Source organism: Sabethes cyaneus, chromosome 1 (assembly GCF_943734655.1).
Source record: "Sabethes cyaneus chromosome 1, idSabCyanKW18_F2, whole genome shotgun sequence".
Lineage (NCBI taxonomy): Eukaryota > Metazoa > Arthropoda > Insecta > Diptera > Culicidae > Sabethes > Sabethes cyaneus.
Window position 1 is genome coordinate 162193720 of NC_071353.1, and position 24769 is coordinate 162218488.

At 41.9% G+C, this 24769-nt stretch overlaps 1 protein-coding gene across 3 annotated transcripts in view; it reads right to left on the reverse strand.

Annotated features, from left to right (window-relative positions):
- LOC128733073 (uncharacterized) overlaps nucleotides 1–24769 on the reverse strand; it is a 162160-nt gene that overhangs the window by 15611 nt on the left and 121780 nt on the right. For all 3 annotated transcript variants that reach the window (XM_053826664.1, XM_053826666.1, XM_053826665.1), the window contains exons 5-6: nucleotides 7361–7666; nucleotides 5457–7291 (exon numbers count right to left, since the gene is read on the reverse strand). In XM_053826664.1, the coding sequence (XP_053682639.1) occupies nucleotides 5457–7291; nucleotides 7361–7666 (2141 nt within the window). The remainder of the gene's footprint in view (nucleotides 1–5456; nucleotides 7292–7360; nucleotides 7667–24769) is intronic.

Genomic DNA, 24769 nt, shown 5'->3' on the forward strand with positions numbered 1-24769 from the left:
AAATGCCAAAAAAGGCCGCCATCGTACCAAAAACGCCACAAAAAACGATAAAAATGACAAAAAATTACTAAAAAGCGACAAAGACAAAAATAAGGTTAAAGGACACCAAAAAAGCGGCAAAAAATGCAAAAAAAGCAAATCGACAAAAAAACTTCAAACAGACGTAGAAAATGCAATGAACAGACAATTAAAAGACAGCAAAACAACGACAAGAAATGCAAAAAAAAAGACGCAATCAAACCAAAAACTTAAAAAAAGACGATAAAAATGACAAGAAATCAGTGAAAAGAGACAAAAAGTCGATGCCAGAAAAGACGATGCCGAAAAAAACGACGAAAAAAAGATAATAGACGACAAAAATACGGTTAAAAGACTCAAAAAAGCAACGAAAAATACAAAAAACAACTACGGCGAAAGACTATAAATAGAAAGGCAATGAAGAGATAATTAGAACAGCAAAACAACGACAAAAAAGGCCGCCATCATACCAAAAACGCCACAAAAAACGATAAAAATGACAAAAAATTACTAAAAAGCGACAAAAAAACTATGCTAGAAAAGATGATTTCGAAAAAAAGTGCCAGAATACGAAACGACCATAAATTGATGTAGAAAAGGCAATGAAGACACGTTGAAAACAACGACAAGAAATACCAAAAAAAAAACACAAATGAAGACACCATCAAACCAAAAACGCCACAAAAGACAGTGAAAACGACAAAAAAATCACTGAAAAGAGACGAAAGACGATGCCAAAAAGCCCGATGTAAAAAATAACGAAAAGCTACAAACAGACGCTAAAAAGATTATAGAAAAAACGGGCAATCAACATGGTTTAGTATCAAATTCAGAAAAAATGACAAGAAGACGATAGGAAAAGGCGATGGAATAGCAACAAAAAAACCAAGAATTGAAAGACGAATACGAAGAAATGGCAACAAAGAGATGATAAAAAAAAACGACGGAAAGACGCCGAAAAAGCAACGATAAGATGACGACAGCGACGGCGACGGAGGCGGCGAAAGAACGATGAAAAGACAGCAAATAAACGAAAAAAGAGGACTGTTATATGGTGAAAAAAAAAAATTTTAGACTTTGACTGATGACAAATAAATGCTGGCTATGCTCTTACTCAGTGGCACCGCCCATCGAGCACAGCATAAAACTCCCACCGAACTGGTTGGATATTAATAGTTTTTGAAACGATGGTTCTACAATCGATGAAGGGACGGTAAGGGAAAGTAATGAAGAAAGATTTGTTGGGAATGGAGTAGAAAGAATAGAAAGGAAGGGGGGGGGGGGGGGGGGGTAATAGGTAGCTATGCTAAATAAGTTGTAGTTGTGACTCCTACCTTTTGTCCAATGCTGGAAGGTGCATGGGTCGAACCAAGCTATAATCCGAGAATATAACCGGATTCGAGCCCACAACACCCGCCAGGGCATGTGGCTCGCTGGTACCCGTGTACCTATGAACCACAGAGGCACTGGACAAAAGGAGACTGCACAACCCCCCCTCATTAATGTAGCGACATGTTGTGCCTCTTCCGCCACCTACTGTAGAAACCACCGACTGAGAAGTTTAATCTAACTTTGTGTTGACTGGCGAGACGACGAAACTATGCAGGCTCTTGCGACTTATAAAGTACTGCGTGTGAACGCTGTTCGTCTGTCAGCGTGTTAGCCGCGATTCTCAGCGCGGAGTTTCGGGGGAAGGCCCCGTTCCTGTGAAAATACCTCCTGTTCCTGTGATCAAACCTCGTGATTTTTTAGTCATGATCTTGAAATGCGGTCAGGCATATATTAATATTTTTTGAAACGATGGTCTTACAATTGATGAAGGGGTGGTAAGGGAAAGTAATGAACGAGTTTTTGGGAATGGAGGGGAAAGAGTGGAAAGGAAGGGGGGACAAATGGACTAAACGACGATGAAGAAAACATGAAAGACAACAAAAATACGGTTAAAATACGCCAAAACACGGCAAAAAATAGGTTAGACTTTAAATATGTGTAGAAAAAGCAATGAAGAGACCATTAAAAGACAACAAAACGGCAAGATATAAATAATGACCCCATCAAACCAAAAACGTCCTAAAAGACGATAAAAATGACAAAAAATTACTGAAGGGATAAAAAGACGATGTGGGAAAAACGATAAAGAAAAGACGAAAGACGTCAAAAAAGTGGTAAAAATGTTAAAAAAAACCAAACGACGAAAAGACGAATAAACAGATGTAGAAAAGGCAATGTAGAGACAATTAAAAGACAGCAAAACAACGACAAGAAATGCCGAAAAAGACACAAACGACATCGCCACCAAACCAAAAACGCCACAAAAAACGATAGAAATGATAAAAAATTACTGAAAAGAGACAAAAAAGACGATGCCGGAGTGCCCGGTTAAAATTTTATTCAAATCAAAACTTTGAACTATTATCCTTTTTTCTACGGATTTTTCTTCAGCAAAACCTGGCATCCTGACTGAGGAGGTTCTCTCACCGATTTCCAGTAATGGAAACAAATTAAATCACACGTAGGGTAGATGATCCATTAGTTGCGCCACTAAGCACAATATAACTTCATTTTGCTTGTTTATTGAGGTATATGCTTCAATTAATGCTTGTAGAATATAAATTTATCAAATACAAGGTATTTGTCACAAGGCAAGACAATTGCTTTCGTTGTACGAGAAGCTTTATAAAGAAAAAAATGAATTTTCCGATTCAATTATATTGTACCAACAGTTGCGCTAATGTTTCCTTAATTAAGTTTGATGTTCCTTTAATTGTGTTATTCCATATACATTGCTAGGTTGCTAAGTGAAAAAACATCGTAGCAAAACTATAGATGAGCGCCTATAGTTGTGCGCACCAACTGCGCGTTAGATTTTGGAAAATTGGCATTTTAGCAAATAATGCTTTAATTTTAAATGTTGTAGTCTAACTACCAATACTTCTAAAAACCTGTTTTATATAATAAATGTAATTGTTTTATCTAAAATGCTACGGTGACAAACATATGCATTAATAATGAATAGTAGCGCAACTATTGGTACTACCACAACTATTGGATCAACTACCCTATATATGGCTATCCTCTCAGACTTGGGAAGCAAAAATGAGTGGTTGATTCGTTCATTGCTTAACATTGCTACCATAGTTGCTATCAATAGTGAGTATTTCAAATTGAACCGAATTCTTATCGACTGACAGAAACATCTTTCACCTAACTGACTCAAAACCAATAATTTTTTCGTGACGCTCGCAGTTTTAGATTTTTTGGAATGACCCCCTACCCGCACCTTTCAGTAAGATGCAGTCCTACGTCAAAACTGCCAGTGTTTATATTTGGCAAGCAACGTGTAGCTTAATGAATTTTCCTTTTCCTTTTTTTTTTTTCCTTTTTTTTCGGGTTATCCAACTGGTCGCTTAATAGCGTATAAAACTCTGCGCTGGGCCCTTTTGTGTTGTCAACAAAGTGTCAGGGAGACCTCAAACATCAGTTCTACCTGACGAGACAGGCACTGGCGCCCACTAAAACACAGGTAGAGCCCCAAGCATAGCCGTCACGCCTATACCCGCAGGCGGAGGCGTTTCGGCCCTGCGCGGACTCCACGAACTGACTCTAAGATCTCTCTGCCAAAGGCCGGAATGTCATATTTTAAATATAATGATGATGATGACGATGATGATGATAATGATGATGATGAGAAGAAAAATAATAGATCGAATTTGTAAATGTGCTTTGGACTTTTAGTACCACTCGAGTTGCAATATGTGGTATAGTGAAGAAGTGGAGAATTCGTCAGCCCCGCCTGACACCGGTCTTCAACCGCGCGCCCGCTTTCAGTTTTCCAACACAAACAACCACAAATGAACCAACAGGTAAAACAAATTTCGGAGCATTAGTGGTTATCAACTTATCAGGGCAAATTTAATCTTTCATCCCCTCGACCCCTTCCCATCGACAGAGCCCGCGGACGACCATCAGAGCTCAGGACAGCCACGGGGCCAGTGCAAAAATCCTACTCTATCTAGCAGCACCGCCCAGCCGAAACTCGAACACGCGACACGAATTGACCTAATTTTCCCATCTGCTACCTAAGAAGTGCTATTACCCGCAATCATTACAGAGTGGTTCTTCGGCATCCAATCGGATCTGGCATCCCGCTTACATCCCCTTACTAACCCTAAGCACCCGACCAACTCAATCAATCCGACATTTTTCGGAGATATTTGTGACAGTTGTGATAAATAAGGATGAATCCCAGAAAACTTCATCTATTGTCAGAGATCCCCATGCTGGCCTTATTCTTAAGCGGAATAAAAGCACTTTCTGAACAACGCAACAATCACATTTGGTAAATTTTTACCCCGAGTCCCACTTGAAATCACAAAAGTATTTTGATATATACCCACATTCAGAAGTAAACGTGACCGCTGTTCATTTACTGATTAGTTAAAAAGCCCTACACCACGACAAGGTTCAGTTTTATCGTAGGGGTGTAGCTTAATGAATTTATTAACTAAATCCATGGATCCATGAAGTTCATTGGCGGTCTTTCTTCGACACTTATATTTTTACATGAGTAATAACTCTGAGTAATAACTTCAGTGTACAAAAAAACAGTATTTACAATCCATCCGAAAAACAACATCACTGTACTGTTTGCCTTCCATAGCTGCTAGTTTAAACAGCAAACTGTTCGGAGTCATTGGACACAAACAAAAACCGCATGTATGAATAAAATATTTGCGATAATAAACTTTACGATTTGAACAAATGAAGAAAACCTTCTTGACTGAAGGGGTCAATTGAAAGAAAAAATATACATTTTTTATTGCACTGCAGCAACTAAAGGTCTAGGTATTTGAAAACAAAACAATCTCATCACCATCACTACCGTGTTGTCAATTCACGCCATCATTGTCATATAGGAGGAGATTGGCAAGCATCAGGATTTCAATGGTAACTTCGATCGAACGAATGTGAATTGTGTTCCAACCAAAAAGTGTCATAAAATCGCGCCACCGCGCGCCAAATGACGAAATCACTTTGGGGTTTTGTACGACGGAATAGAAACCTGCTTTATACCGAACCGAACCGAACCGACATACGTGTGTCCTCTGCCTCCGGACTGGGCGCCCGCGGCAGGGTTGAAGTGAAGGGTTACAATCAATGGATTAGCATTCAATTTGCACAGCGCGAATCGAACAGCGGCCGAACGAACGACCGACCGCGCGTGCGCGGGGGCGTTTCCACTATTCTGCTTCGACGACGACGATGGTGATTATTATTTAAATTGAAAAATATTAACCGCAATCTCGAACGGCGAGCGAACGAACGAACGAAACGAATGGACGAGCTTAAATTCCTGGCACTGCTGGTTAGATCAGACTTTTTTTCGCGAAGATTTTTTTTTTGTTAGTTAAGTTAAAGGAATTCAGAACTGAACCTACCTTGTGTGGGACGACGTCACGATCCGTTCTTCGCTTCGCTGGTGTTGCTGCTGTGGCGGATGCTGCGGCGGGATGCTACGCATCCTGCCACCGTCGTACTTGTTTTCCTTGCCGAAGATGCTCCCGCCGTAGGGATTCTCACCGAGGTAGTACTTTTGCTTCGGAATCGGGCCACCGCTGTTGGTTGTCATGTCGGACACTATGTCGGAGGACCCGCGACGGTGCTGGTGGTCGTAAACGTGCCCGTTACCGTTGCTGTGATGGTTGGCGGCAGGATCCGAGCGCTCGCGATCACGTCTGGAAATGTTGCCGTTCTGTTTGTGACTGACGGCGCCGTTCGATGGCTGCTGCGCATGGTGACGCTGATGCTGAGACTGGTTTTGAAGCGGCGTCGATGTTGCTGTCATTGTGGTGGTTGTTGGTGGTGGAGCTACTGCTGCCGCCGCTGGCGGTGGTGGTGAATATCCTCGTCCTCCGATGTGACTATCGATGACGTTGTACTGCTGGTAGGTCGTGCTGGACGAACTGTTGCGTTTGTTGGCCAGCGCCGACGAGGAAGACGGAGGCGAAGGCGATCGATGTTTGGCTACGGCTGATTTTAGTCGAAGTTTTCGTTCGGCACTGGCCGAGCGGATTTTGCCTACTAGCTTACGGATGCTGTTGCCGATGGCCGAACCGACTTTGCTCTTTGGAGGATTGCTCTGGGCACGAGTTGCGATCGGTCCCGAGCCGCGGGAGGTGTGACTTAGATCTTGGATGCTGCTAAAACGTGTCTTCTGGTACGGTTTTCGCAGCGTGCTAGCTACCGGAGGGATTTGGATGGGAGAAATCGATCGACTGCGGGGGGCGTACTCGATGACCTGCGGTTGTTCGATAATCACCGGTCTGCTGCTCGTTAATATGCCACTTCCGTTGGTTAGCTTTCGTTCCAAGGCTTTCTTTCGCTGCGGTACCATCGGCCGCTCTTCGGACACGTACTCCACTCGATCCGGTGACACCGAACGAGCCTCCCGCCCGTAGCGCGCATTGAAGTTACTATCTTTTAGGGGCTTCGGAGATCGGGGGGTTGTGAAAAACGTTGACGAAGAAACGTAAGCCGAATCGTCCTTATAGGACGAATGTTTACTATCTTCGAAGCGAAAATCTTTCTGCTTTCCCATCGTCCTGTAGCTGTAATCTTCACTATCAACCAAATTCTCCCGCGATCCTCTCCCATTGGCGTACCGATTGCGCTCGTTCCACTCGCTAACACCCTGAAAATATTTCCTACCGATTGGCTCCTCCCGTTCCGGCAGAATCACCTTCGCCGGTGCATTCAACTGATGACCTCCTCTGTACAGATTGCCGCTACTTCCACGGTGCTCTTCCGGCCCTTCTCCGCCACTTTTGATCGTCACATTAAAGTAAGTCTTTTTCGTCGGTTCCACAATATCGTCCAAATCGTCCCGCGATCCTCGCGAAGACCGCGACTCACTGCCGAAATGACTCTCGAGCCACTTGTTCGTTTCCTGCTTCCGGGTTTCGTCCTCTCGATCGAAATCGAGCGGCCGCTTCGTCAGGGCATCCGTTCGATCCGCCAGCGGCGGCAACCCGGTAACGTTCGCGCCCAGCACCGCATCTTTCGGCGTCGAATGTCTACCCAACCGGCGAGCCTTTCGCAACCGATCCGAAAGACTGTCCCACTCGGAAAGCAAATTCTCCGGCCGGTTGCCGTCCTTTTCCATCTGCGTTGTTTCCGCCGCGTAACGCATCTCGTTGCCCAGCACTTGCCCGCTCGGTCCGATCAGATCGACGTGCTGCTCATCACGCTGCTTGAAGTAACGCTGCGAAGAGGCCTACGCATCGAACACAAAAATAGATAGAACAGTAATTAAAAACCAGAACCCTCGCAGTCGCGGACTTACCTTTTGATCGATAATCCGCTCGGCACTGTCCACCTGATCCAGCCCGGTACTTAACCGTTCGTCGCCGGGCAGATCGTCGTCGAACAGCACTTCGTGCTGGCGGGTTTGCGTTTTCTCCGTTACCAGCGTACCGTCCGGCCGAGCCGACAGCTGCACGTCCGTGTCCTCGCTGTCGATGACCTTGCGCGATTTGGTACTGTGGCTGACCAGTTGCGGCCCGGACGGGACTAGCTCGAGGCGGGCTTCCTCCGACAGGAGCAGCTCGCGGATATCGTCCACACCACTGTTGATGGCACGCAGATAAGCCTAAGGGGGGAAAAGGAAATAAACACCCGATTAGTTCGAGGATTATTATGGTGCAACGTGATGATTGAAGACATTAATTATGGGGCTATCAAAAACAAATACCGCCACCGCGCGCCGTCAACCGGTTCGGATGGTGGCTGGTGGGTTGAATTATCGTCCCGGTACTTATAAGGTAAGTGAAGCTTCGCTCCACACATTCTAGTGCTGCTAGGGACAAGAGGACGGACGGCAGTGACGGGAGTGATTACAAGTCCACTCACTGCCTGCCGATCGACCGTTACAGCAATCATGATCGTTGCTGGTATGGTAAGCAATAAGAGAAGTGTGTAAAACCCGCGCCCGCGCTGGCGCGCGCTTAGCCGCGCCGTACACCAGTAACTCTAATGAATATGCAAATTATTGATTTTATACTTCAAAGAAAAGAGAAAAAATGGGTATTTGTTCGCCTACGTTTTGCAGCGGACTGTTTTTTTTTCCTTCTTCTTTCTGTATCACATCACATATGCTAGCGCTAGCTAGGTAGCTATAGAGAGGTATGTTCTGCGCGTTGTTGTTGTTACGCGGAGCGGTCCCGTAAGCAGTCAAAGCTCGTGTTTCATCTTATCTGCAGGTTTCGATCATCATTGAGTCATTGAGCATTACTGGTTGAATGGGATTAGAAATAAATTGCTAGTTGGTACGTACTGGACTGGACAGGCCAGGCCAGCAGCGGGACAACCTTGGGTGATATTTCTCAATCTTCGGTACAGGCACAGGCGGGCGGACAGTGCAAAGCTAACCGGATTATTGGTGTGAATGAAATTCGATATTTTATTGTGAAAATGACAAGGAAAAGTCCAACTTAGCAGTCGTGTGTGGTACCAGAGAATTTGTGTTGATTTTGTTGATTATTTCGTAATTAATGGATATAGGTTTGACGGTAAATATGAATCATTTTGAGGCGAAACATCAGTTAATCTGTTCGCCTAAACGGGGTCTACAGGAAGCTCAATTATTGATAAATCCTGAGCTGCTGTATATTAGTACTCATATTTCAATCGGTCACAACTTCAAAGTCCATTCTCATAAGACCTGTTACCTGCTAACAATAAATTAAGACTTTTTTACGACTATGAGAATACATTTCAATTATTGAGGGTTTTCAAGTCACTTTTCTTTTCCTACGGATAAAATTACGATAATTACAGGGTTAGTGCAACGATCCCAATGACTCTAGCAGCTGCTGCTCAGCCAAGATTCGAACAAACAATAACTGGCTTATCAAACCGATTTTTCAGCCTTCTCCACTACTGTATGGATGGCATCGAAACCAAACCAAACCAAAACCAAATTGCTTCTTAGACACAGACACCGTGTGCGCTGAGGATAATCCTTTCTAAAAATTTCCCAAGTATATTCAGTAGACAGAACTTCAGGGGTTTTCCCGGCATCGGCAGTAAAACTAGCCTCTTCCAAATGTCCAAAAAGCGACCTTCCTTCAGATATTTCTGTAGCATCGTCCTGAATACCTTCCAGAATGCATGAATTGCGCCCTTTAGAGCTACATTAGGAATCCCGTCAGGGCTTCGTTCTTTCTTTACATTTAGTCCTTTTGTCACGACTCACGATGTAATCGTTGGAAACTTGTAGCCTCACAGCCTCTTCTTTGTCCTAAGTACGGTGTAGGTAGGTGGCCACATCGTTGGGTTGTGTCTCGGTAAAAGTCTCTCTACGATGACCTTCAACTTCTCTGGGGGAAAGTCCATTGTTAACATTGGTCCTTTGACCTTCACCCATCGCAATACGGTACGCTGTATCTCTTTTTTTTTGTTCTGACGCAGCTCCCGCTCTTTGCACCCGTCTTCTAGCTCCGAGGCAACTAATGCGGAAGTTGCTGAGTTGCTCATTCCATTAATATACTGCTCGACGTTGGTTCCTAGGTCCTAGCTCCTCTGGCACGCTCGCGTCACATGCTCTTACCAACCAATGTTCGTAAGCCCTTCCGCACTTCGACTCACAGATTCGACGGCCATGGTAAGTACCTCAATGAAAAGGTATAACCTCTTGATTTCGTACACTGACCTGATCGCCTTTGGGTATACTCCTCGGTAGTGCTTAGAAATCTTATATTCAATTTACGAATACGCCTGAATTGATGCAACATACGGCTCATTCTTTGCTGTTTCTAGTACAAATCAAATGAACTCAGCATTGCCAATCTGAAACCAACCGTTGAGATCTAAAATATCGGGCAATAAAACTGACAGGTTATTCGAGCAATCATTTAGCACTGCAATTTATAAATGAATTGTTTTGAAGGGTGGAAAACTGAGAAAGACGAACACTGTCAGCAGTTCAGTGATCATATCCATGCAGGGCTGTCAATTTTTTCAAGCACCGACGATGACTGGTTAGTTATTTATTTCTTTATTCTAAGCTGTAACTCGTGACTCGTGTCAGGCGCAAAACTGTGTGCTTAAAAGCTTACAGAACAAAATCATCACTATGACAAGAAATACCTCTCCTAAATGCTGTGCTTGATTTAATATTAGCAAGACTGTTAGGTATAGCATTCCAGTGCACTACACCTCATACGAAAAATGAGTTCCCATACTTTGACGTACGAAATCTTGGCAGATATACTTAGTGGACCGATTACTATGCATCGAATTTAACTTTAAAAAAGCAAAGCCGTGGATATAAACTATTAACGTTTCTGTAGAGAACTTGACCCTTCTTTATCGACAGACTTCGCAGCCGGTTATTAGAGTACAGGACAATTACGGAGCTAGTGCAACGATCCTACTGTCTCTATAGCAGCACCTCCCAGGGGAGATTCGAACCTACGATGACTGGCTTGTTAAGCCAGCATCGGGCCCCGAAGCTACCTGGCCGGTCGAATTTAACTTGTAATGTAAATAACCAGGCAGTTTCGTGTTCGAGAGACTATGTAAAAACAAGCAACAACGCAGCTGACAAAAATTTATAAGAGGACATCCGATTGGGCGTTTTTTTTTGTGTGGATATTATCACTAAGACCAGCATTTTAATCTATTGTGTTTGTGATCAATATCCGATCCAATCCGATCCGATTGGGCGATACTGCAGTTGTGAAACATGCGAAAACCTGCTTAATTTCTCAAAACTCAAAACGAAAATATAACACTTGTTTATATTACAAGCGCTCAGCGTAAAATGGCGTCGAAAGAAGAGCAGGTACGAAAAGCAATAGTGTGCGGTCGCAATGGAAATCCGGAACTCTCGTTAAGAAAACTTGCCAAAAAGCTTGGATTTCCTCCAAGCACCGATCACAGTGTTTTAAAATCGTTCGATACTCGCTTGACAACAGCTAGGAAGAAGGGAAGTGGAACAAAAACGGATCTGAGGAACCACCACAAGGATGCGAAGGTAAAACAAATATTACGAAGGAGACCAGATCTTTCTGTACGTACCATTGCTCGTCAAATAAAAATGTCGCCAACATTCGTGCACACTTCTAAGCAACGACAAGACATGAAGTCTTTCAAGGCGAGGACTGTGCCAAACCGTAATGATGAGTAAAATACGACGGCCAAAACACGCGCTCGTAAGCTTTATCGCGAATATTTAACGAAGTTTCCATGCGTTATAATGGACGATGAAACGTATGTCCTAGAAGACTTTAAACAGCTTCCTGGTATGTCTTTTTACACTGCCATGAAATGGAATGGCGTTGCAGAGCATTTTAGGACAAAGAAGAAAGCCAAGTTCCCCAAAAAATATTTAGAATAGCAGGCCAAATGCAGCTGTGGTCGAGCAAGCAAAAGTTACATCACTACGGGAACGTTTAACAAGGAAATATACCGTGAATAATGCCTGCAGAAACGATTGTTACCGTTCCTACACAGCCATGATTTGGCATCCTGTCACTACGCCAAAGATGTTTTGGAATGGTATGGAAGGAGGCGAATCCACCTAACTGTCCAGAGTTACGCCCCAACGAGCGGTGTTGGGCTTTGGTGAAGAGAGAACTGTCCCAACACAAACAACAAGCAACAACTATAGTTAAATTTCGAAAATCTCGGACAAACGCAGCTAAATTGATTGCCAACAAGTCTGCACTGACCCTCATGGCAAGGGTAAACTCCAAAGTTCGCCAAGTTTTCAGGCAGACCAAATAAGTAATGTTAATTTGTTTGATAATTATTAACGATAAAACGTATTCAGGAACGATTGTGTTTTTTGGCGTAATGCGATGATGCTCTTTCCGGCCAAAACAGGTATTGTCCATCTGCATGATGTTTTTGTAGAAACGGGATCAAAATTTTCTTCAAACATTTGTCTGGTGCATCTTAATTGATAGCCAAACCAGAGGGCTTGTTGTTGAAGAAACGAGAAAGAGAACGACCCAGCTAGCACCAACTCGTATATCAATGTACGAAAACTATCGTAAATATATCCTAACAAACTCGAAATCGTAACTAAAGCTGGATAAAGTGGGATCAAGTTGATTTTCTGTCGCATATAATGATAATGACTGACATACATACGATTTTCAGCACAAAATCATAGAGTAGTACGAAGCGACTCACGCTTAATCGGATATTATCGTATATAAATACTTATATAGTCGTAGCGCTCAAAATTAATCGTAATCACGTATATCGCATCCAAAATAGTACGGGCATGCCAATTTTGCGCATGAAATACGATTTATTTAGCATGTATATTTGTACGTAATACTGATGTTTACATTTTTTATACATATGAAAATGCTAGCTGGGGATGTCCTTCTGCGTCCATAATTTTGACGGGTCTTCGATGTTGTACCGTATACTTTTTGCCGAGATTTCTGTTGCAGTTCGTAGAAGAGTACAACGCGCTCCCGAAAGACTTCTGGTTTCGACGCCATTTTTAACAAAACTAGGTAAGCATAAACAAAACAAAAAATATTCACAAAAAGAGGAGAGAGAGAGAGAGAGAGAGAGAGAGAGAGAGAGAGAGAGAGAGAGAGAGAGAGAGAGAGAGAGAGCTAACACATACATACTCTTATTTCTCACTGAGCTCGTTTGTTGTTGAGCATAAGGGCCGCGAAAAAGTTCCAAAATTTTAGTTGCCACCCGTTAAAACGATTAACTAACCACCTTTGTTGAGCGTTTTAGTAGAATAAGAACATTAGAGGAAGAAAAGTCGAATCTTTGCCGGTTGAATTCTACTCTTTATTTTAATCTGCCGTCTACGACTTGCAGGCTTGCGGAGTTCGAAAACAGGCACTGATGAATCAGCGCGCCTGCAGGCGCCAGGTTAGGAGCGGCACACGACAACGTCTGATCCGGAGCGAGCAGCTGAATTAAGAAACGTGATGCCTCGGTACTAAATAAAGCTAAGATGGCAGCACCATGACAAGATTCGGTAGGAAAGAAATTCATAGACAGTTGATAGGGCCCCATAGCCTGTACATCGACGTAAAAGATAACAGCGAACGATGTATAAACTTCGCAGGCTTGCGAGACCTGGTGATCCGAAGCACCTTTTTCCCACGCGAAGATATATGCGTACCTGATTGACCTCGTTCGCATATTCCAGCCAGCACCAACTCGTATATCAATGTACGAAAATTATCGTAAATATCTCTTAAAAAACTCGGATTTGTAAATAAAGCCTATTAAAGTGCACACAAATTGATATTTTAATAAGACAGTCGTCGTATGTTCGAATCTCGACTGGGAGAGGCTGTTGGAGTCAATAGGATCGTAGCAATTGACCTTGCAATTGTCCTGCACTCTAACAGCTGGCTGCGAAGTCTGTCATATTAACACAGAAGGTCAAGTTTTGATAACGGAATGTAGCACTTAGGCTTTGCTTTGCTTAGCTGACAAACATACGATTTTCAGCACAAAGTCGTATAACTGTCTGAAGCTTGTCGCGCTTAATCGGATATTATCGTATAGAAATACCTATATAAGTGTATCACTCAAGTTTATTCCTCAGTGCGCATATCGCCTCCAAAATGGTTCGGATAAGCGGCTGTTGCGCGTCGAATACAATTTTGTTGGATACATATCAGTACGTAACTCTTATTTGCAATCTAATTATACGAATAAATATGCTGACTGGGAAATGGCTGGTTCTTCTTGAACGACATGAACATACGTTCCCTAAGGCGTGCGGATACCGACTTTGACCATCACCTAGTAGCAGTCAAATAGACACGACCAGCCCAGACACGTCAAAACCGTCCTACTCGATTGAACATTAGGCAGCTAAACAATTCGCGATCTGTCGAGAACTACGTGTGAATGCTCCATAAGGCACTCCCACTTCCGAAGAGTTAGGCGCTTCAACCCTCGAAGACGGTTGCGGAAGGATACGCTCGGTCGTCGATGAGTCCCGGAGGACTTGGCCAAATACTGACGAACAAGGAACCATTTGATCACGATCCTGAGGAGCAAAAAGCGCCACACGGCCGTTGGCCGAAATATCGAAACCTAACATGTGTAGGGACGAGGGAAGGAATCCAGTTATAAACGAGCGCGTTTCGATAAACAGCTCATTGGCGAAGTAGCAGACAGTGTTGCGAAGCCTACACTCGTGTGGTCTAATTTTCTAACACGCACATACTTAGCTCATTCTAACGAACACGCCGGCATAAGCGTCCCTTTAAACCTCCCGCTCTTATTTCTTCATGCGCTGCAACGAATTTTTGCGAGTGTATGTTTAGCTAACAGCTACAGTCGCCGCTCGACGTTTGTCGTTGCAGCCCGATCTGCTGATACCGATTACTCACGACGGCTCGTACTCCCGTCCGTGAGTAGAATCGAGGGCGAAGATGAACAAGAAAAGAAAAAGTAATGCAAAATTGGTTTCCTAGTGCGCCACCGGCCTCACGGGTAACTGATTCCCTGCGAGTTTTTTGACTCGGGAAAGAGCTATGCAGGAAAACGATGTGAGGATGAGCTTGCGCGAGGGTGTGAGTAGCAGAATTTCTGCACACAGCACCGGCGGCTGTTTCTTTTACGCGTGTTGAATGCTACGTTTCCCATACTCTTCCCCGTGTGCATTATGCAGGAACACGGTTTTCCAGATAAACTGACGCGACTTACATTGTATCGAGTGATGTGTTTCGTGGCGCGTCTCGGGGACACTCTCGAGTCCCTTCGAGACGCAGCAAGGGTTGAGACAAGGTGACGGCATACTGTTCAACATCGCTTTTGAGCGGGTGATCCGTGAGCGGGTGAGCGGCAACCTACGCCAGGCTGAAAGCGGAGTCCAGGAGGATGCGTTGAAGACCAAGTACATGAAAGGAAGCGGCTCAAAGGAAACAAACGCGTGCCTCCCGCCACGGACGGTAACCGTTGACGGCGACGTACGTAGAAGTGGTAGATTAGTTCGTGTTTTACGATTAAAATTGCACTTGCACTCAACCAATTGTGATTCTGGATAATTCTGGACGATGTTTTGGAACTGCTAGTGCCTTCGTGCATTCGTAAAACTTTTACCATTCTTCGGAATTCCATGAAATGTCAGTCAATTAGAGCAAATTCAAGAGCAGTTGCAAAACAAAACGAGCTAGCTATTCAACTATTCGAATACCCTTTGTTGTTCGGCTCTCGATGTTGTTCGGATCCATCGTAAAGAACTATTACAGATGACTCAAAAGCTAGAAATGCATTAAGAAAAGGTTACTGGATTTATCGATTTCTTCACTCATTACTGGCGATTTCAAAATTTTGCTCTTGTTTTCCACAATGAAATTGAAATGTCAGAAGAATGGGCTAGCGCGTAGCCTACTAGTGTTTTAACTGGTCATCTGTTCGGATTTCTTCCACACTTGCATACTATTCTTGTAGGTATTCTTGTTTTTGTCTTGAATTATTTTTATGGTTCTTTTAAAAAAAATGTTTCACAACAAAGCACTTTTATTACAGCATCAGTCTAAAAGCGATTATTGCAAATCAAATTTACAGCAATTGTAAATATTTAAGATTTCTACCAAGTTATCTTTCTAGTATAAATTTTTTTAACTTGAATGCTCTTATTAAATAGCTGTTGCTAGAGGCCACTTACTAGGGTGTGCGCCCTTGCTTCCCTAGCAACAGTAAATCTAATCAAACGTTCATAATCATTCCACCTGAACAAGCAGCAACGGAGTCGAGGAAGGTGAGGGGTACTGATCGACTTCAATGTGGTGGATGGTTAGTTGTTTGCACATGCACATTCTCTTCTGCTGATCGATCGGTTACAACAGAGTCGAAGTCACTGAAGAAAAGAAGCATAAGAAGAAGGAAGCAACAACAAAAAAAACAGTATGCATCATTGTTTCATTATGTAGCAGCAGCAGCACAGTTTCTTGAGGCATACATTGCCACAGGCGTCGTGAGAAGTGCTGCTGGCTGCACTCCAACGAGGAGCCAGGCAGTATTCTTGTATGACCGACCAGCGGTTCTGGTGATTCCAACATCCAACATGAATCGTAACAGCCCGGCCACAAGTCATGTTTCTTTTGTGCGTTCGATTCGAATGTCGAACAAACAGTGTTTGTAAACAAGTGCGAGGAGGCTCAGTTGTTTTATTTTTTTTTCGGGACTCCCATGGCAACCAAAACAATTCTGTTTGCTTTGCGAGCTGCGAGGTTGATCGTGTCGGTCGGTGATTGCCACAAAACTGAGCAGAATATAAATTCCAAACATTCCCCGTGTGCATCTTTTCTCATAACCGCATAATCGATCGTGCATGGTAGCTACAGCCCTCTGTGGCGATCGATTCAAGTTACGACCTCAGCGCAGACCGTGGTAATTTCCCCCTTCGTCACACGATCCCTGGCCGGCGAGTGGTAGTTCTGGCTGCATACCGATCAGTCAGTCAAGTCAGCACACGGTGGAGAACTGTCCGACTTCTTTTCTTTTTCGCAGCGAATTTCACGCTCGACTAGAGAGACCCCCGCGTGCCAGACTGAGACTTGTTGTACACAGCTTTTTGTTGGGCAAGATGTGCATTGATAGAGTTATGAATGGTAGATTGAAAGGCGCCCGGTTCGTGATCGGATTGCAAACTTGTTGTAACTTATTGTCAGCTCAGTGTCGATCTGCCTGGCAGGCTGGCCTGTCAGAAAAGGGCATTGACTCATTGCCACACTAGCCGATCGGTCACGACACGATCGCAGCAGGAGAGCTTCCCTGAGGACTATTTTTAGATGCGACCTAATTGGACGGCAACTCTCCCATAAACTGACACCCTTGCCTTGCTTAGGTTGGTCCAGGTTGGTGGTTGCTCCAACAAGCGGTCGTGCAAACCAACAAACAAATTATACCCCTTTACTGCTTTCTTCGTGGAAACTGCCAAGCCCATTATCCCGACCCGACCCGCCGCTGAGCCGATATGTAGGGCACTTTTTCTCTAATCTTTTCTAAACATCATGTTTTGTTCTCGAGCTCTGGGGCAGTCGAATCACGCGAAGCGCCCTCCATCCGTTTCCATTGAAAATCTCTCTGGGCAGTTTGCACCTTTCAACGACGAATTATGTACTCCATGCATTCTCAAGCTCAGCGCAAGGCAACAGCAGGGCAGCCGTTGTTCGCTGATGTCCTCCTTTTTTTTTGCTCAAAGCGCAGCAGCACCTAACCCTCGTCAACATTGGTTACCACAACAACACAGTAGAAGAGGTGTGCGATGGACATCTCTTCTCGGCGGGCTGAATGGCTGCCTTTGCAAACATACAGTTAACGAGAAAATAAAATTACGATCAAACAACCTCCCCGGAGCACAGGTATCAGGTAAACTTAAAGGGAAAACATCGCGATTCAAGATGTTGGTTGGTTGGCTGGTTGGCTGGCTGGCTGGTTGCTCTCCCGTTGAGGCTGCTGCCTGGCCTGCCTGGTGCTGATGACCTTATAACCTGTTTCGCCGGGAGATGATGATGCTGCTGGTGCTGTTGTAAAAGATGTGTTACTGTAAAACTCGTGAATCATAAAATAAACCTGCTGCATTGTACAGTTAGCGCAGAGGACGACAAAATTGCATTTCCAGGCACGATTTGGCACATGGGCTTGGTATGTTTGTGAAATGGTTCAAATTTCTGCCGTGTCGGAGTTTGGGATGAAGTAGTGGCGGAGAGTGGCAGCCTTTGTAGAAGGACCTATGATATAATCTCAGATGGGTTTCGTCTTTAGCATTGTCTGACAGTATTTACTTTTACTCGATAAAAATGTTGTTCAGAGATGATGAATGCTCCATCTTAACAATTTCTTTTTTTTTTCTGTAAATCATCAAACGAAAGAAAAACGGTAACTCAGTCGTAAAATTGGAATAAAATTTTGGGTTTTGCAATCAGCACTCACGGCCAGAGATGCCCCTCTCCTGGATTTTTCTGAATTAACCAGACTATTATATGTGTTTTCTGATTTCGGGGAAAAATCCGGAATTTTAACCCTCTTATGCATCAATATGGACTGACGCGTGTCCAGACGTTGCCAAAAGGTGAGACATCCAGCCGACCTTTCAGAAGAATGTTTTGGCCTGGAAAAATCAAGTATTATATCAAGGCAAAAAACGTTGAACTCCGTTCGAAAGAACGCAATTAGATTTGAATTCAAAATTAAAACCGTCGGCGTCGGTACATCACACATGGGACATATCAAAAAAGGCGGACATCAGGTTTTGCGTAGAAACTACTAAGTTTTCTGCATTGATGTCTTCACATCTTCACATACTTCGTGCTTTTCGAAGCACTTTTTTGTCATATAAAAAAAATTGCGTTAAGGGGGTAGGTAAAAAATTAATCAATTTGACTTCTTTATTTAAAGCCAAAAATAAACCATGCCTAAGAAAAAGTTGTACAAAATGATGTTTAAGGAGTTTTAGTCGAAAAAAGAAAACTTCTATCTCTTAAGGGAAAGAAGTTACAGTGCTACAAACTAATGTATCCCCTAATACCAGTTTTCTATTTTTTGTGCGAATTTCATTAGCAGTTTTCTCAAATGTTCCACCGTGATCCACTGTAACATACATATCAAATGAAACATAATATATTGCAGTACGTAAAGTAGCGAAGATTGGCTGCGCATACCTGCGCCCTTATAAATAAAGCCCCTTAATATTTGTTTGAAAATTAGACAACAGCTGGAATAGCTCGAAACACCAAAAAGGTAGAGCTACACTTCTTACAGCAAAAAGATGTATCTTCATAGTATGTTAAACTTTGTGGAATATCAAAACTGTGTAGAAATGAGAACACCTAAAAAAATTAGAAAAACTGGTATTAAGTATCCCCTTAATTAGTTTGTAGCACTATAACTTTTTTCCCTTAAGAGATAGAAGTTTTCTTCCTTCGACAACAACTCTTTAAATAACATTTTGTACAACTTTTTCCTAGGCATTACTTATTTTTGGCTTTAAATAAAAAAGTTAAATTGATTAATTTTTGACCCACCCCCTTAATGCAATTTTTTTTGGTATTACAAAAAAGTACTTCGAAAAGCACGAAACTTTTGTGAAGACATCAATGCAGAAAACTTAGTAGTTTCTACGCAAAACCTGATGTCCGCTTTTTTTTAAACCGTCCCACTGTGCAACGGTACCGATCAGCATGGAGGTACCTGATAAGGCCGCACGCAATGAGGAATTGCGTGCTTTTTCCAGCCATCATTTTGCAATTTTCATCAATCTTGGTCAATAACGGAGTAGCAGCACACGGGCAGGCATCCTATGCTTATGCTTAAACCGGACCTGCACACGAAATTCGAAACGAAATTTTACTTGGAATTAGGATTGACATTTTTCGTTTTATTCTCTCACAAATTCTTCTATTTTGTTCTGGGTTTTCCTGTTGTTGTTCCATTTTTTCTGTACCATTTCCTTAGGTTTGCTCTCAGTTTTCCTCTATTTCTTCTTTTTTCTGTCCTGTCCTGTTTCCTGCCCATATTTTCTTATTTTCAGCGCTGTTCTCCCTCCTGTCGCATTTTTTTTTTGTTTTCTTTCCGGTTATCCGACTTTTTTCTTCCTTTTATACTTTTGTCGTTTCCAGTTTCCAGTCCTTTTATCTCCTTTCCTTCTCGTGTTTCGTCTTCATCTGTTCAGCTTCTCTACTTTTCGATGGCTAGTTTTTCCGTCTTTTCTGTAACGTTAGTCTGTTGTTGGTAGGTTTCCTCCTTTATTTCCCGTTTTACGTCATTTTCTGTTCCGTTTTATCTTTTCACTTTTGTCCGTTTTTCTGTTTTCCTTTTCTTTTTTTCGGTCTGCTTTTCCCATTTTTTGACGTAACTTTTCCATTTAGGGAAACGTCGTCGTGGTTGGGCCGTCTTTTGGTCCGTGAATTCCATTTTAAAAGAAGTTTTGGAAATTTAACAAAGGTCTAAATACGAACTATCAATAAGACCTTTGTTAAATTTCCAGTTTTTTTTTTGAAATGAGATTTGTGGACCAAAAGATGTCCCAACCACGACGACATTCCCCTACATATCTAGTTTGACCTCTTTTTCCTCATTTCCTCTATCGGTTTTCTTTTTCAACTCTCTTTTCTATCAAGTTTATTTCTTCCGTTCACCTTTTATTCTACTTTTTCCTTTTTTTGTCTCGTTTTTTGCATTTTTCCCATTTTTTACTCCTTTTCTATCTTGCCTTGCTTTCCTTTATCATGTACTACATTTCTTCCTTCTCTATTTTTCTTCTACGTTGTACCCCGCTTAACTTTGTCAATTTCTGTCTCATTTTTCTTCTTTTCTGTTCTCGCTTCTCCATTTTTCTACATCCGTATTTTCTCTCTTTCTATCCCTCCTTTTAATCTAGTTTTTTCTCCATTTTCCCGTTTTTTCTCCTATTCTGTTCAGTTTGTCCTCGTTTCCTTCATCATTTTTAATTTCTTTTCTCTTCCGGTGTTCCCTTTTTTCTGTGCTGTCTTCGCTCTTTTTTTCTCGTTTGCTTCCTTTTTCACTTTCGGTTTTATCTTTGTCACTTTTTTTTAAGTTCCGTTTCCCCTACTATTGTGTTACGTTTTTTCTGCCTTTTTCTCTCTCATACGTTTCCTCTTTTATCTATCTCATTTGTCCAGTTTAATGTCTCATATTTTCCAGTTATATGATTCGTTTGTCCTGTTTTCCATTGCATTGAATCTTCTATCGGTTTTCCTCTATTCGGTTTTCTTTCTATTTAAATATTCTTCTTTTATCTTTTGGTTTTCCTAGTGTTCTGATCTGCTTCTTGTTTCGTTTGCCCTCCCTTTTTCCTTCTGCCTGCTGTTTCCTCTTTCATTGTTTTTTTGTTTTTTTTTCTTTTCCTATCCCGTTTCCAACCCTGAATTTCCTCTGTTACATTTTTCGTCTTTTTACTTCCGTTTTCCCCGTTTTCAGCCACGTTTTTCCGCTTTTCTTGTTTCGGTCTGGGTCATTTTCAGTCCCGTTTAGACTTTTTTCTTTTATTTGATTCCGGTCTCGTCTTTTTTCGCTTTATAACTCCTTTTCTATGCTATGCTATGTTTCGTTCATTCATGGTTCGTTTTTTTTCGTTCGTTCTGCTTTTCTGCTACGTTTCTTATTATTTTCTGTTTTATTCCTTTTGTCTGCCATTTTAATTTTTTTCTCTCCATTTAATTTTCTTTTCTGTCTCGTTTTTTTCCACTTTTTCTGTTTTTGTTTATCCATTCTCCTGCTCCCGTATTTTTTCCTTTCCTTTTACTCCTTTATTATCACGAATTTACTCCCTTTTAACCCATTTTTTGTGTTTTTAAGTCCAGTTTATACCCCATTTCCTTTCTCGTTCTTTTTAGGGTTCTTCCTTCTATTCTTTTATTCATTTACTTTTCTCGTACGTATCGTATAGTTTTCCTCGCTGTTCACTGACTTCTTTTCTGCAGTCTCTAGTTCTAGTTTGTCGCTTTTTTGTTGCTTCCGTAACGTTTTTCGGCATTTTCTCAATGTTTTCGACGTTTTTCGGCATTTTTTTATGTTTTTCATCGTCTACGTTCGGCTACTTGTCGTCATTTTTCCGTCGTCTTTTGTCTGTTGTAGTTTTGGAGTCTTTCCACGATTTTCATGTCATCTTTTTATCGCTTTTTTGTCGTCTGTTCGTCGTTTGTTGACGTCCGTTTTGTGGTATTTTTTTCGGCGGCTTTTTGACACTTTTTTTTACATCTTCTCAACGTTTTTTGTCGTCGTTTCGTCGTTTTTGCGTCGCCATTTTGCGTCACCCTCTGTCGTCGAAAATGTCGTCTATCTTTTGTTTTTTTCTTCGTCTTTCTGCTGCGTTTTCGTTATTGGTCCCTATTACCCCAAGTAACATCGAAGGTTTTATTACACGCTTATGATGAATTTTATGATAAAAATTGGTCCTGAAAACCACTATAAGAGTGCAATAAAACCCAAAGTGTTGCTTGGGATGGGATATTTTTGTTGTCCTTCCATCATATTTCTGTCCTGTTTTTCTCAGCTTTTTATCATATTTTGTAGTGCACAAATTCTGGTTCAAAATTACACAAGAAATAGAAAGTTACGCAAAATTATACGAGAAACAGAACCGCAAAAACGAACGAAAATAAGAAAAAAATGACACTAAAAATACAACTAAAATATGAAACTTAAAAAAACCAAATGGGTCTGGAATAACAACAAAATAGACACAGAAATAAAAATAGAAAATCACACCAAAAAATTGGAAAATAAATCAAGAAAAAAATAAATGACGCAAAAATTGCACCAAATGATACAAGAATTAATGCAATATAACGCAATAACATAATAAAATGCAGACAAATAAACACAAAAAGGACACAAAAATGATACCAAAACTGTTATTTTTTGACTAAAATTACACGGAAACGGCTCCATATCGATGCTTGATATCGATCAGAGACAAACAATGAAAGAAAAATGGAAAATATGATATATACAAATAGACAAAGATGACAGACAAAAGCACAAAAATGAAACAAAAATATACCCAAGTGACTGAAGGACATACACATCTCAAGTAACAATTCTAAGTTTTATTACGTTCCTATAGTGGTTTTCATGATCAATTTCATAAAACCGCTAAAAAAAACTGTGAGCTCCTCAAGAACTTTCTGATGACCGCTATAAAACTGCCTTCTGCTGACCAAGTGGTTCACTCCTCAGAAAGTTTTCATAACCGTTATAAGAGTCTGGTAAAAGCTAAATCCAGTTAGCCAGATTTGTCAACTTGAAAATACATCCGTGAGCAGAAAAGTTAAAGAGTTACTGTCCAGATCATTCTGATCGATTTGGTTTATAGCAACCAGAATAAAATAATTTTTAAATTTTAAGCAATTTCGTTGGTTTGCAGCATGTGCGCGTTTAATTTTATCGTGCATATTGATATGATAGGTGGATAAAATCAACGTGCCACTGAAATTTGGCAATTTCTAGCAAAATCATTTTAGTTTCTTCCTGTGACAGGAAAACCGCTTGATAATATCTTTCTTTTTGCAACACTTTGCTTTGATGAATTTTTGTTTGCGAGCTAAAACTAAAGCTATTATTAAATCAGTCAAATATGGCATTTGCAATTGTCCCGCAAACCCCAAGTCGACGACGCACGGAGAGTCTTTTGCTTCGCACTCGCGCCAGTCGGCATCTGATAAATGACTTTAATAAAACGCTTAAATGCTTCCTTCCTGAAACACAAAAGTACCAACCACAGTGAATTCAAAGGATGTGAACTTAATTGAAAGAAGGCCGTTTACATCGAGGAAATATGACAAAGAAGTAATGTGTTGTGAAAGGTTATTACACAGCTAAGTGAAGGAAGTACTTTCAAGGCAATTAGCTGTCATACTGCAGAATGACGAATCTTTTCTTGTTGGTACTTACAGTTTCTGAACCTAGAACGAGTCATTTAGTTGATTTCACTGTTACTTACTTGTATTAAGTAGGTATTAAATTTTATTCGGACAGAAGATGCCTCTTCAAAAATATCCAATCTCAGGATAAACTCGTAAAAATTTAATAATCCAACATGAATTCTATCGCTACTGACTTCGTTTAATGACAGAAATTACCACATTCTTTCATCTTTATTCATTCCTCGCTTATTTGTTCAAAAAAAACTTCTAACAAACCAGCAGCCTAGCCAGTCTGCCTTCTGCCTTTATTCATTCGCCTGGGCTGTTAGGGTAATTGAGATAGTACAGCATAAAACGGCGGTCGGTCGGTGTTGTCGTTAACAGTCATTACTTCTCGTAAAAATTTGTTAAACTTCGAAATTATGCGAATCCGTCGTCGACGACATCGTCGACGCAACGTCGTGGCACGCAGGCGGCAGCGCATTTCCGTCCGCTGCTAACTAACTGCTGCGAGGCTTTGTTTGGAAATTTTATGAACCGAGAAACAATTTAATCTTTTGCCTGAAACCTTTGATAATGTCATGGTCGCCAGCCAACCAGCCAACCGACCAACCAACAAGCTGCGTTGATGGATTTTTTCCTCACCTTCTTCTTTAACCTTCTTTTTTGTTAGTTTTTTTCATCTTCTTTTTCCGAGGGTTTAATCAGTTCCCGTCCCGGACGGAACGGCCTGGCTCACCGATTGCGGGAGGTTTTTCGCGAGTGTCGTCCGTATCGCCTCGGGGTCATTAAGTCTGCGCTTTGTCCGCTTGCTGCTGCTGCATGTTTAATTTTCCAGTCCGGTGACTGATCACCGGCGCTGCTGTTCGGTTGCCTCCAATTTATGTATATCTTTCTGGCCAGTTATCGCTTCCGAAAGTTTGCTGCTGTGATGATGAGTGAGCGTCGTTCGTTTTCTTTGAGTTTCCTCGCGGCGCTGCGCTGCTGCTGCTGCTGCTGATGTTGTCATTAAAATTCCTCAGCAAACGGTCGTTTAGGAAAAGTTATGTCTTGGTTCTGCATTCCCCACTGATTGGAGCTTCTCTGGTTTTTTTCTCAATAATTGTTTAAGCAGCTGGTTATTACCGCTGCTGGAGTGGAATGAGAATAAAAATATGATCAAAACAGTTTAGCAGGTTTTTTTTATTGAGCGCAAATGAGGTCCTTTCAAAGCATTCTCCAGCGGCTGTGTGCTAGACAAAGAACGCACGTATCAATTTATTCTTAATTGCGTTTTTTTTTCATCGAGGCGCCAACAGCAAATCCAGAAAACAGCACCGATTCATTCACCAAACTAACAGTCCAGACCATAAAGA